General features: G+C 43.1%; 1 protein-coding gene across 5 annotated transcripts in view; it reads left to right on the top strand.

The window, feature by feature from the left end:
• The window catches only part of EDRF1 (erythroid differentiation regulatory factor 1), a 30,947-nt gene extending 18,061 nt beyond the window's left edge, over nucleotides 1-12,886 (top strand). For 2 of the 5 annotated variants that reach the window (XM_080622063.1, XM_080622061.1), the window contains 10 exons: nucleotides 126-314; nucleotides 1,284-1,484; nucleotides 1,830-2,048; nucleotides 3,958-4,181; nucleotides 4,726-4,884; nucleotides 5,165-5,314; nucleotides 6,152-6,305; nucleotides 6,560-6,675; nucleotides 9,755-9,918; nucleotides 12,068-12,886. In XM_080622063.1, coding sequence (XP_080478189.1) covers nucleotides 126-314; nucleotides 1,284-1,484; nucleotides 1,830-2,048; nucleotides 3,958-4,181; nucleotides 4,726-4,884; nucleotides 5,165-5,314; nucleotides 6,152-6,305; nucleotides 6,560-6,675; nucleotides 9,755-9,918; nucleotides 12,068-12,239 — 1,748 coding nt within the window. In that variant the 3' untranslated portion in view covers nucleotides 12,240-12,886. Of the gene's footprint in view, nucleotides 1-125; nucleotides 315-1,283; nucleotides 1,485-1,829; nucleotides 2,053-3,957; nucleotides 4,182-4,725; nucleotides 4,885-5,164; nucleotides 5,315-6,151; nucleotides 6,306-6,559; nucleotides 6,676-9,754; nucleotides 9,919-12,067 lie in introns of those variants that run through there. The other 3 variants (XM_080622064.1, XM_080622062.1, XR_013957265.1) reach the window with 2 other exon arrangements.
• The last annotated feature ends 169 nt before the right edge of the window (nucleotides 12,887-13,055 follow it).

Raw genomic sequence — 13,055 nt, 5'->3', positions numbered from 1 at the left:
AACTACTTGTGCAGAGCTGTAATAAGGCAATTTACAATCTGTCTGTACAGTGATGAAGTTGTGCCCAGCCTCTGACATATGTTATGGAGATGAGATTTACTGATGAGGCTCTGTTCATGTTACAGTGGGCTCATTTCAGAAGGGGAAGCATTCCAGTCAGTCAGGAATGATTCCTGGATCGTGGCAATATAAAATGAAACTCCAGCTCATTCTGAAATCCTCAAAGGCTTATTATGTGCTGTCTGATGCCGCCATGATTCTACAGAAGTATGGGAGAGCCTTACGATACATCAAGCTGGCATTGCAGTGCCATGGTAAGTGCCTAGAATGTACTTCTCACCTGTACCATTGTCCATGTATACCTTTCATGATAGCAAATACTTCTCTTGTGCATGATTTATCCTAGTGGCATGCAGCAACAAGTCTGACAACTTTGTGTTTAAGTATACTAAGTGTCTAGTTTGTTACTCAGGAGGGAAGCCTGTAGTAAGAAAAAACCTGGTAGAAAGGTGCTCCCCTTTTGATAGATTGGGAAAGTCAAAGTGCATGTTAGAAGCTTCAAAGAACTTGATGTTGGGAGACTGAGTCCTGGTGCCAAGACCAAGATGGTGTTCTGTGGTCTAAGTCCTATTACTGCAAGCAGATAGCTTGCAGTGATTTCCAGTTTGTCCCTGGAAATGCATGGTGCTTGCTATTTCATCTAAATGTATTCCTGACTCTCAGAAATACCAGACTTCTTCATCAGCTGAGTTAGATGAATGAAGTACAGCTTCAAGTATTGCAAAGGAAAACAAAGTAAAATCAGGCTGTTTAGAGTATTACTGCTATAATGAGAATCATTGGCAAATGCCATTAGCTTAGTACCGTAGTGCTGCTATTTTGCTTTCGTGTTTGTAGGACCTGGGTTGGGTGGAGGCTTATAAAGATTTGAGAATTGAGTTTGAACTTTACCTTTTGGAAATTAATATTTCAGGCTGTATCTTATTTATGTTAATCTGTAGAAAGTCGGTTTTCCTTTAGTCAAATCTGAGATAAGCATTTGGAATTACTAGATTCACTGCTCATCTTGGACAACAGAGTTGCTCTTTTGAAACTATGAACTTGTGTAGAGCAACAATGACTCTAAAATAGGTTAGTTCTTCTAGGAAGAGCATGTGTTGCCTACACACCGAGTATAATGGTGACAGATACCATGAAAACTAATTATATTGTCAGTCTGTGTCAAACCTTTTGATGTTTAATCCTTTTTCTTTCCCTCATTCATGGGGTTTCTTTTCCAATAGATACGTATTGTTGCCTCTGTGCCAGCATGCTTCCTGAAGTGTTGGTGTTTCTTTGCCAGTGCTTAACCCTTTGTGGAGATATCCAACTAATGCTTGCTCAGAATGCAAACAACAGAGCAGCATATCTGGAAGAATATAATTACCAGACGAAAGAAGATCAGGAAATACTACACAGTCTTCATAGAGAGTCCAGGTGCCAAGGTATGATGCTGATACAAGAACTGCCTTAATGTGACAGCCAGAAGTAATGTCATTGTGCTTCCTCAAAGCCATGCACTAGTAATGTTGCTGGAGGAGGGTTTGTTATGCTTCAGTTGTGCTTTCTTCAGAGAGAGCTTATCATGCCTGTCATACATAAGGAGGTTGCCAAGATGCATGACATGCCTGAAGCTGTCAAATAGCTCCAGACAGTAATTGTTCAGGTACTGAGTAGGTGTTCTGGCATGGATTTTATACTTGGTCATCTTTTCAGCACTTCAGACTATCACAGGTTTCAGTTTGTTTGGAAATACTGTTTGACATGCCGGTTTGCATTTTGTTTTCTAGTGTTTGCCTGGGCTACAGACTTGTCCACAGACTTGGAATGCCAGCTCTCTGTCAGCTGTAAATGCTATGAAGCTGCTTATGAAATTCTACTCTTCAGCAATTTAAAAAACCAAAACCCAGAGCAGCACGTACAGGTACTAAAGAGGATGGGTAACATCAGGAATGAGATTGGAGTGTTTTACATGAACCAGGCTGCTGCAGTGCAGACCGAGAGAGTGGGCAAGTATTCATTGTTCCCCTTCTTATTTCACAGAGCTACAACAGTGATCATGTTCACTAATACTGCAAGAAATCTTGAGTATGTCTGATTATAAAGAAGACATTTAAATGACTTTGTACAGTAAATACTTCTCTGTAATTGATGATATGCAACTTTAAGTATTTGTCTGCAGTAGGTTACTATGCCTTGTACATTGTACTTAATTGAGCCTAGACTGAATAAGGGAATCTATAGCTTTGGAGAAATTCCTTTTGAAGCGTATAGAATGCCCTCAGAAAACATGATGAAAACTTAAGACAACTCAAGTTATAAAAGGGAGGGTGTGATGCATTCTTGATGTGTTTGGCTAAGTCCAGCAGGAACAAGCATAAGCTTAATTTAAACATAAGAATAGCTTCAGTAAAGTCATACTATGAACTTTTTGGTAAAGAAATCCTTGGAAACCTTTGGCTCCTGGTTTATTTTTGGTGGTTTTGTCTTGAGGAAATAGAGGTTACCTAGGCTTCTTTTAAGGTAAGATGTTTGGGCTTTTGCTTTTGAAAGCAAAACCAATGTCTACAAATAAGAGTTATGTAAACTAAAACAAATGAGATGCTGGTGGTTCAGTGTAAACAGCTCCAGTCTCCCAAATACCATAGAATCAACTAGGTTGGAAAAGGCCTTTAGGATCAAGGAGTCCAACCATTATCCCAGGACTGCCAAGACCACCAGCCGATTGCTGTCACCTTTGTCCAATTAATATTTTATAATTATAATTAATATTTACTGAGAGGATGGTGAGGCACTGGAATGGGTTGCCCAGGGAAGCTGTGAATGCTCCATCCCTGGCAGTGTTCAAGGCCAGGTTGGACAGAGCCTTAGGTGCCATGGTTTAGTGTGAGGTGTCCCTGCCCATGGCAGGGGGGTTGGAACTGAGTGATCTTAAGGTCCTTTCCAACCCTAACTATTCTATGAGTCTCATATTTGAAGGATTGGGTTGGACTTCCAGTTTTGGGTTGGACTTCCAGTTTTGGGTTGGACTTCCAGTTTTGGGTTGGACTTCCAGTTTTGGGTTGGACTTCCAGTTTTGGGTTGGACTTCCAGTTTTGGGTTGGACTTCCAGTTTTGGGTTGGACTTCCAGTTTTGGGTTGGACTTCCAGTTTTGGGTTGGACTTCCAGTTTTGGGTTGGACTTCCAGTTTTGGGTTGGACTTCCAGTTTTGGGTTGGACTTCCAGTTTTGGGTTGGACTTCCAGTTTTGGGTTGGACTTCCAGTTTTGGGTTGGACTTCCAGTTTTGGGTTGGACTTCCAGTTTTGGGTTGGACTTCCAGTTTTGGGTTGGACTTCCAGTTTTGTCATTTTTCATCGTAGAATCCCAGCCTGGTTTGTGTTGGAAGGGACCTTAAAGCTCATTCAGCTCCAACCCCCTGCCATGGGTAGGGACACCTTCCACTAGACCGGGTTGCTTCAAGCCCCAGCCAACATGGCATGTTGGATGCATCTCCATGGATTATCGCCATGTTTTTGCAGAACTGCTCTTTAGCTGAACTCAAAGCTCAAATACTGAATTTCGCTTGTCTGTAAAAGTCACTTTTTAGTTATTTCATACTCTAAGCTCATAGAAGTAACTATACCTTGAATATTACTATTGGGGGGGTGTGAAATCTGGTTTATGCTGTTAATTTCCCCTGGGTTTTGTGTGTTGTGTTACCATGATTCTTCTGAAAGCACAGTGAATGTAATAGGTATTAAAATTTTCGTATATTTGAGGGTTTCTTAAGAGCACTTTCCATGATTTAGGTATTCAGAATCATTTACCACCCTTAAATTCTAAAAAGCCATTTACCAGAGAAAGAACATGATGCAGTGTTTGCTCAGTACCTTTGAAGAACTGGCATGGGATCATAAACCTTGTGTCTTAACCCTAGTGAGTAAAACCGTATCGACGACAGAGCAGCAGCTCTGGAAGAAAAGCTTCTCTTGCTTTGAAGAAGGAATCCAGAACTTTGAGTCGATCGATGACGCAACCAACGCTGCTCTTCTGCTCTGCAACACGGGAAGGCTCATGCGGATTTGTGCTCAGGCCCACTGTGCAGCTGAAGGGGACTTCAAAAGAGAGTTTTCTCCAGAAGAGGCTCTTTATTATAATAAGGTAACATCAGACTAATTTTGAATGGCTCATTAATATGCCTTTTACTGTAGAACATTTGTAAGTATCTGTAAGTCTTGATGTGATAACATGGGATCATCCCTGGAAGTGCTCAAGATCATGTTGGATTGGATTTGGAGCAGCCTGGGCTAGTGGAAGGTGTCCCTGCCCATGGCACGGGGTTGAAACTGAATGATCTCTAAGGTGCCTTTCAACATAAAGCATTCTAGGGATACCTCTGCAGCTTTCATATTTTCCTAATCTTTGCTGTAATGGCTTCAGTATTGTCGTCGAGGTTTGATTCCATTGCTCTAATATATAAAACACTGTGACATTGAGATCCTGATGTTGGATAGACTGCAGTACTTCACATAAGGGAGGTAGAAATGCATGGTCAGGATTAAAACTATGACCAAAATGAGTGTAAATAAAATACTGAAGAAGGCTCAGATATTTTGGGATGCTTCCTTGAGAATGAAGGGAAATTAACTTGCAGTTGCTATAAATACAGGCAATAACCATACGTATGCTTCTTTGTCATCTGTAGGCTATTGACTACTACCTGAAGGCATTAAGATCATTGGGTAAGAGAGATGTGCATCCAGCTGTCTGGGATTCTGTGAACTGGGAGCTGTCTACTACGTATTTCACTATGGCCACTCTGCAGCAGGATTATGCTCCATTATCTAGAAAGGCTCAGGAACAGGTAATAAAGAGTGCTTGTGACAACATCTGAAAAAATAAGCTATTGTCTTCCTGGAAAACTGAACCATGAGCAAAATCAGTACTGGGATGAATTCTAAACCTTTATTAGATTGGAAAACTTCTGTGAAGTATTTCTTGCCAACCATAAAATGTTTAGTCATTTGTGGTTTATAAAGTTCTGCTTAATGAAACAAAAGCAGGACAAAGGGATTTAAGACTTACACGCGCTGCTGTTCTAGTTTCAGTGTGCTCACACTAGATCTTTTTGTTTTATTTTGTAGATAGAGAAAGAAGTTAGTGAAGCCATGATGAAGTCCTTGAAATACTGTGACATTGATACAGTGTCTGCACGACAGCCTCTCTGCCAGTACCGGGCTGCAACCATCCACCACAGGCTTGCTTCGATGTACCACAGTTGCTTGAGAAACCAGGTACTGGCACAAACTGGTTGGGTTCCATAGTTGATGCGCCCAGTGTGCATGGAGATTGATACCAACCTGGCCTTGAACACTATCAGGGATGGGGCAGCCACAGCTTCTCTGGGCACCCTGTGCCAGCGCCTCAGCACCCTCACAGGGAAGAGCTTCTGCCTAAGAGCTCATCTCAGTCTCCCCTCTGGCAGGTTAAAGCCATTGCCCTTGGCCTGTCCCTGCAGGCCCTTGTCCCAAGCCCCTCTCCAGGTTTCCTGCAGCCCCTTTAGGCACTGGAGCTGCTCTAAGGTCTCTCCTTAAGGAGCCTTCTCTTCTCCGGGCTGACCCAGCCCAGCTCTCTCAGCCTTAAAAATGTTACCTTTAAAAGTGTAGTCTGTCCTTTATAGAGTGTACTGAGCTTTGCGGTCCTCTCTATTCTAAGTAGTTCTGTGCTCACATAACATAAGCCATTGATAATAAATATGTTCTTTGATTTGGTTTTGTGTCCAAGCCTCTCTTCTGACACTTCAGACAGCCTTCTACTTCTCATATAATTTAATGAAGCCTTAGTGTAGACTTACATGTTGCTGTCTGATTCCCACCCCCCAATATTATTCTTTGTAGTTAACTTAGTTACTGTTTGTGTGAATTTGTTAGCAGTAGCTATGAAGTTATAATAGCTTCAGGGATGGCAGGGTGGTGATTTTGGAGAAGTGCAGACATTTAGATGGATCGTTACGAAAGGAGGTGGGAAATGATTGTTGGCACCTCATCTACCAATTTACACAAGTTTATTTCTAATGCTTACCTCATGAACATACAGACTGTCTGGGATTTACAATGTCCCCTCCTTTGCAGGTTGGTGATGAACATCTGAGAAAGCAACACCGTGTACTGGCTGATCTCCATTACAGCAAAGCAGTACGACTCTTCCAGCTCCTGAAGGATGCGCCCTGCGAGTTACTTCGTGTGCAGCTGGAAAGAGTGGCATTTGCAGAATTCCAGATGGCAAGTAAGTCTAGCTCTGGCTTTACTACAACAGCTTTCCAAACTACCATTCCCTATTTAATTGCATTTGTACATTGTATGTAAGAGCAGGAGTAATCTGCTCCTCAGAATATAATTTTCTTCAAGGGAGAAGAAGCAGTTTTATCTTACTGGTTTTCATTAGACTAAGACAGTACTTGCTTGAAATCTTTGGATGGAATTAAAATTGGAATCTCTAACATAAGCCATTTGTGTCCTTCATTTTTACTTCTTTTTTAGGTCAGAACAGCAGTGCTGGGAAATTAAAGACTTTGTTTGGCGCACTGGATATAATGGCAAAAACCAAGGGTGCATTCCAGCTTATCAAAAAGGAGCTTGTGGCAGAAAGTGAACAGGTAAATGGAGTTCGAGTGAGGTATCACAGTATCACAGTATCACAGTATGTTAGAGATTGGAAGGGACCTCAAAAGATCATCTAGTCCAATCCCCCTGCCAGAGCAGGAACACCTAGATAAGATTACTCAGGAATGTGTCCAGGCGGGTTTTGAATGTCTCCAGAGAAGGAGACTCCACAACCTCCCTGGGCAGCCTGTTCCAGTGTTCTGTCACCCTCACTGAGAAGAAGTTTCTTCTCAAGTTTAAGTGGAACCTCTTGTGTTCCAGTTTATACCCATTACCCCTTGTCTTATCATAGTTTGCCATTGAGAAGAGCCTGGCTCCATCCTCATGACACTCCCCCTTTATATATTTATATACACTAATAAGGTCCCCCCGCAGTCTCCTCTTCTCCAAACTATAGAGACCCAGCTCCCTCAGCCTCTCCTCATAAGGGAGATGCTCCACTCCCTTAATCATCTTTGTCGCCCTGCGCTGGACTCTCTCCAGCAGGTCCCTGTCCTTCTTGAACTGAGGGGCCCAGAACTGGACACAATATTCCAGATGCGGTCTCACCAGGGCCGAGTAGAGGGGAAGGAGGACCTCTCTCGACCTACTGACCACCCCCCTTCTAATACACCCCAGGATGCCATTGGCCTTCTTGGCCACAAGGGCACAGTGTTGGCTCATGGTCATCCTGCCGTCCACTAGGACCCCCAGGTCCCTCTCCCCTACACTACTCTCTAACAGGTCGTTCCCCAACCTATACTGGAACCTGGGGTTGTTCCTGCCCAGATGCAGGACTCTACACTTTCCCTTGTTATATTTCATCAAGTTTCTCCCTGCCCAACTCTCCAGCCTGTCCAGGTCTCGCTGGATGGCAGTACAGCCTTCTGGCGTGTCAGCCACTCCTCCCAGCTTAGTGTCATCAGCAAACTTGCTGACAGTACACTCAATTCCCTCATCTAAATCATTGATGAATATATTAAATAATACTGGTCCCAATACTGACCCTTGAGGCACTCCACTAGATACAGGCCTCCAACTGGACTCCGCCCCATAGACTACAACTCTCTGGCTTCTGTCCTTCAGCCAGTTTGCAGTCCATCTCACTACCTGATCATCCAGACCACACTTCCTCAGTTTAGCTATGAGGATGCTGTGGGAGACTGTGTCAAATGCTTTGCTGAAGTCAAGGTAGACCACATCCACCGCTCTGCCATCATCCATCCACAATGTTATTTCCTCATAAAAGGCTAGGAGGTTGGTCAAGCATGACTTCCCCTTGGTAAAGCCATGTTGACTGCCCCTCATAACCCTCTTATCCTTGACATGCCTTAAGATGGCATCAAGGATAAGGTGTTCCATCACTTTCCCAGGGATGGAGGTGAGGCTGACCGGTCTATAGTTACCCGGGTCCTCCTTCTTGCCCTTTTTGAAGACTGGAGTGACATTTGCTTTCCTCCAGTCCTCAGGCACCTCTCCCGTTTCCCAAGACTTGGTAAAGATGATGGAGAGTGGTCTAGCAATGACTTCCGCCAGTTCCCTCAGCACCCACGGGTGCATCCCATCTGGACCCATGGATTTATGGATGTCCAGATTGCTCAACTGGTCCCTAACCCATTCCTCATGGACTAAGGCAAACCGCTCCAGTGACCTGACTTCATCTGAGGTCTCAGGAGTACAGGGTTCTTCAGGACTGCCTCTGGCAGAGTAGACTGAGACAAAGAAGGCATTGAATAACTCTGCCATCTCTGTATCTTCTGTCACCAGGGCACCCATCCCATTCACCAGTGGGCCAACCTTGCCTCTGGTGTTAGTTTTATCAGCTATGTATTTGAAAAAGCTCTTTCTGTTGTCCTTGACCCCTCTGGCCAGATTTAATTCTAAGGAGGCCTTAGCCATCCTAGCTGCCTTCCTACATCCTCTAGCAGCAGCCTTATATTCCTCCCGAGTGGCCAGCCCCTCCTTCCATGACCTATAAACTCTGCTCTTCCACTTGAGCATACCCAGCAGTTCCTTATTCAGCCACGCAGGTCTCCTGGCCCTCTTCCTTGACTTCATACGTGTCGGGATGCTCAGCTCTTGAGCTTGGAATAAGCAGGTGACTCCCTGCTTCTTGTATCTCTGATGTTCATGTCAGAATGGTCATTTAGCAATTAAGAAGTTGCTTGGTTACTGTTCAATAGAGCTGATTGCTTGAATAGTGTGGACAGAGTTCAAACTTATTGCAGTTCTCTTCTAGCCTTTATGTGGAAGTAGATAAAGTTAATCAAGAGCATGATCTGGAGATGGATTAAAACATAGAATCCCAGCCTGGTTTGTGTTGGAAGGGACCTTAAAGCTCATCCAGTTCCAACCCCCTGCCACGGGCAGGGTCACTTTCCACTAGAGCAGCTTGCTCCAAGCCCCTGTGTCCAACCTGGCCTTGAACACTGCCAGGGATGGGGCAGCCACAGCTTCTCTGGGCACCCTGTGCCAGCGCCTCAGCACCCTCACAGGGAAGAGCTTCTGCCTAAGAGCTCATCTCAGTCTCCCTTCTGGCAAGTTAAAACCCCTTGTCCTGTCACTGCTTCCTATCAAGCATGCTTGTATATGGATCTAGACTGTCTTAACAGGGTTCTGTGCAGCTCTGGATTATCCCTTAAAGATCCCTAATCCCTTAAGAACTTAAATTGTGTACAATATAAATGGGAATACTCTCTGTATAGTATATTTAATATTAAAAGGTGGAAGGCTATCTGTAGCTAGTGTGATCAGGTTCTTGATGCCTAAACAAATAATGACTTGCAGTATATGCTGATGTGTGTCATCCCTTGCTGGCAATTTGAGCAATAGATGGAATCATCAAGTCCTTATTTTCCTGATGCTTTTGTAACTAAATACTCCAATGTGTATATACAACACAGGCAGTCAGTGTAAGTTGTGCACAGTGTGGATATAAGTGTAACTGCCCCATAAAGAGGGTGCCACAGAAATTTGATGTTGGTACCATTACAGTAAAGAATCGACTAGCGTGCAGGTGGGGCTGTCTGGCTTTAGCTGAACTGGGTTTAAGTGGTGAGTTCAGTGACATGGTTTTTGCGTTTTCTCTTATAGACAAGTGAGGGTAAAAGTGCTGCTGAGAACACGTCACCTACTGATTCCTCCACCAGCCTTAACAAAGAAGAAGTGTTGAAACTGCTCAGTATTTTTGAATCCAGAATGTCATTCCTCCTCCTCCAATCCATTAAGTTGTTAACTTCAACCAAAAAAAAGATTGGGTAAGTTGAACCATGATATGCATGTGCAGATGTGATTCCCATCCATAAATCCATAACTATGATTCTTCAGCCTGCTAGAACTGCAGTATTTATTGTTTTATGGAGGTGCCTCTCTTGTGCAGAGAAGGAGCTTAGATATACCTCAACTGTCTGAATTGTCAGTGTTTTTTGTGCTTTTGTAATTGAGGCAGTGACCAAGAAACATCATCTCTGCATGTGTCTAGGTAGCTTTTTTTCTCCTCTTTCCTGATAGCAATCCATGACTGAGGGCAAAAGTGAGACTTGAATTGCTGTATGTTCCAAACTATGATTGGAAAATCATAGTTTAATCACCCTCTGAAATGCATGGAACAGTTATGAGTCACTGGTGCTGTGTCATGCTCAGTGGTATCCAACTGATCCTTCAGAGGATATAAATCCTGTGTCCTTCATAGGTGTAAATCATACACAAAGCCATAATTTGAACATAATTTTAAGCCATAACTTGTACTGCCATAATTTTCTGGCTTACTTCTCTCTGGTTTTGATTCATCAAACTGTTCAGAGAATGAGGTATGTGTATATGGAGTTCCTTATGTTGGCTTACATTGGTCTTCATCTGTGACAAAGCATGTTAAAGTTAATGTGGGAGCAACTCCTGTGTACTGCTGGTCTCTTCATGTCTTGATAATAAAGTATGTTGGAGACAGTGTAGTTTAGCAAGCAGAATACATGGTAGGTGCTGCAGTAGTGCTGTAAATAGAGAGGGATGGATGTGGGGAAGATGCTCATTGGCCTTTAAGAAATTTCTAATGTTAGATAAAGTTAATGTATGAAAATGTGCCATTAGTGCTAGTGTATCCTTCTAGGGAGTTATTGTTGGAAGCTGCATTAATAGTTCCTCAGATGGAAGCACTGCTGATGCCAGTGCTGTTTTGCCAACAGTAAAGTGCGAAATGGCATCATTCTGCACAGGAAGTTTGCTGCTGAGAAGATGGGTAAATAGAGAAACATGAGACACGAAGGAAGCTGTGCACTGCCTGAGCACCGTCTTTTAGCACAGCATTTGGGTGCTTTCCTTTCCTTTCTAAAGAGCTTCCAGAAGGTGGCAACCTGAATACGTGGAATGCAGAGGATTCCAGTAAGATTCGTACCTAACCCAGCAGATGTCCCAAGTAACTGTGTAAATTGATTTAGTTCTGTTGCCTCCTAAGTGTTGTCAAAGAAAGGTTTTCGGTTTGTGGGGTTTCTCCCTCTGTTGCTTTCCCATTGTCTCTCTCGAGTAGGGTTTTATATTGAAGATTCCCTACAAGGAATGTGTTATAGTTTGAATGCTGTGAAATGGGACTGTTGTTACAAAGGTTACACTTGTTTAAACAATAGTGGATTGAGGCTCAGCTTGAAGCTGCCTTTTGCTTTACCTTTCTAGAGTACCTCATGTACATCTCATATGTGTTTCCTCCATTCTGCTCTGTAGAAGAAAACATCTACCTTCTGTTTAATAACAAGCTGAAAGGGAGGAGGTTGAGCTCACAAATGCTATTTCAGGTTTCAGATGCACTTTGGCAGGGAACATGGTAAAACTAAATGTTTTGATAGTGAAACTTGCAGACCAGCAATGAAACCAGATGAAATCAGGTCTTTACCCTCTAAAGGTTAAAAGCATGAGCATGTAACTGAGCTTGGCTGTGTACATCATGGGAAAGAAGTAACTGAAAGTAATACTTGGTTCTGGGAATTCTTGTAACTTACCCTGGAAATACTTTGCACCTCAGTGGCTTTTATTGACTACCTGTTCTGACCAATAAGCAAACCCCTCTGATTTCTGCCTAGTGGTAGGAATTTAATGTGTTTCACCATTCCTTGGTAATTCCTGAAGCATTTGCAATGAATCTGATGTATAATTAATGTACACACGATTAATATCTATACAACCATGCTTTATTTATAACACCAGTGCCAGTATTTTAGGGTTTTTTTCTAGTTTGGCTCACTTGTTTAACTTGGATGTTAAATGTGGCATGGTAGGAAATGGGAGACTCCAGTGGAAACATCAGTCATGTTCTTCCACAGGGGATAGCCATCAATGTTGTTTAATAACTGTTTGATAACTTGCAGAATCCAGTCCTGTGGTCAGGTTAACAGCCTGTATAACCTGTTTTGTTATTAGGGGCATTAATGAAGAAGAAGCTGTTCTTCAAACCAACAAGCAGGTTTACTCCCTTCTCCTGCGGGCAACTGCCAACAGAAGCCTGACTCTGCTGGAGCGGGTGGAAGTGATCCTGAATTTACTGGAGCAGCTCACTCAGAACTCAGGCACTGGCAATGCAGGAATCCAGTGACTGCCATGCTGCGGAACAGCCCGACAGTGCCTTGCTTCACATGGGATTGGTGGTATTGTATCTTTTCCCATGCGATATCCCTATTTATTGCAGGTGGTAATAGAGCCTGCGTCGTTACATTGTACATTTGGGAAAAAGCAGGAATTCCTGTTTATCCCATGAGCCCTCTGCAGTGGTGTTTCTTTGTTTGAAGTGCCACATTGGGGTTCTGCATAGAAACAGAAACACTTCTCATGTTGGAGAAATTCCCTAATTTTTCAGTTAAGGGGCTTTGCAGTGGTATCAATGTCTTGCATATAAATGTAATCTCTCAGTTGCTCCGAGTTGATGTTTCATGGAATACACTTTGTAAGCAAGGCTGGATTGAAACACTTTAACCCAATGTCAGCTTGGAGCTGTACAAGCAAGTTTCTGTTGCATATATGGACACACTACTATGAGGAGTTACTATCCTGCACAGACATGTGCCTTTCCAGCTGTGCTGCAGGACTCTGCCAAACAGTGGCCATCACTGGGCTTCACTCCAGCAAGTTGAGTGGGTTTAGCTGTGTTTGGATTGATTAAGAAGAGTATTATTGTTTTTCAGACTTGAAACTGTGAATAAATGAGAACATATTTTTAAATAAAATTTATTTATTAAATACAAACTGCTGCATGGGTCTGCCTTGGGGTTACTGGTGATGGCAGCAACACCCTCATCAGAGCAGCAAACTGCTCACCAGAATGAAAACTATGGGAAAGGCAGAAGGGAGTGGAAATTATCCAAATCAGGCCTAACATGCAAGTGAGTCTTGTCTCAGAGTGTGAGGGCTCTGG

The sequence above is a fragment of the Psittacula echo genome (assembly GCF_963264785.1).
Source record: "Psittacula echo genome assembly, chromosome: 6".
NCBI lineage: Eukaryota > Metazoa > Chordata > Aves > Psittaciformes > Psittacidae > Psittacula > Psittacula echo.
The sequence above is the reverse complement of the archived record's forward strand: the minus strand, read 5'-3'. Positions and strand labels throughout refer to the sequence as shown.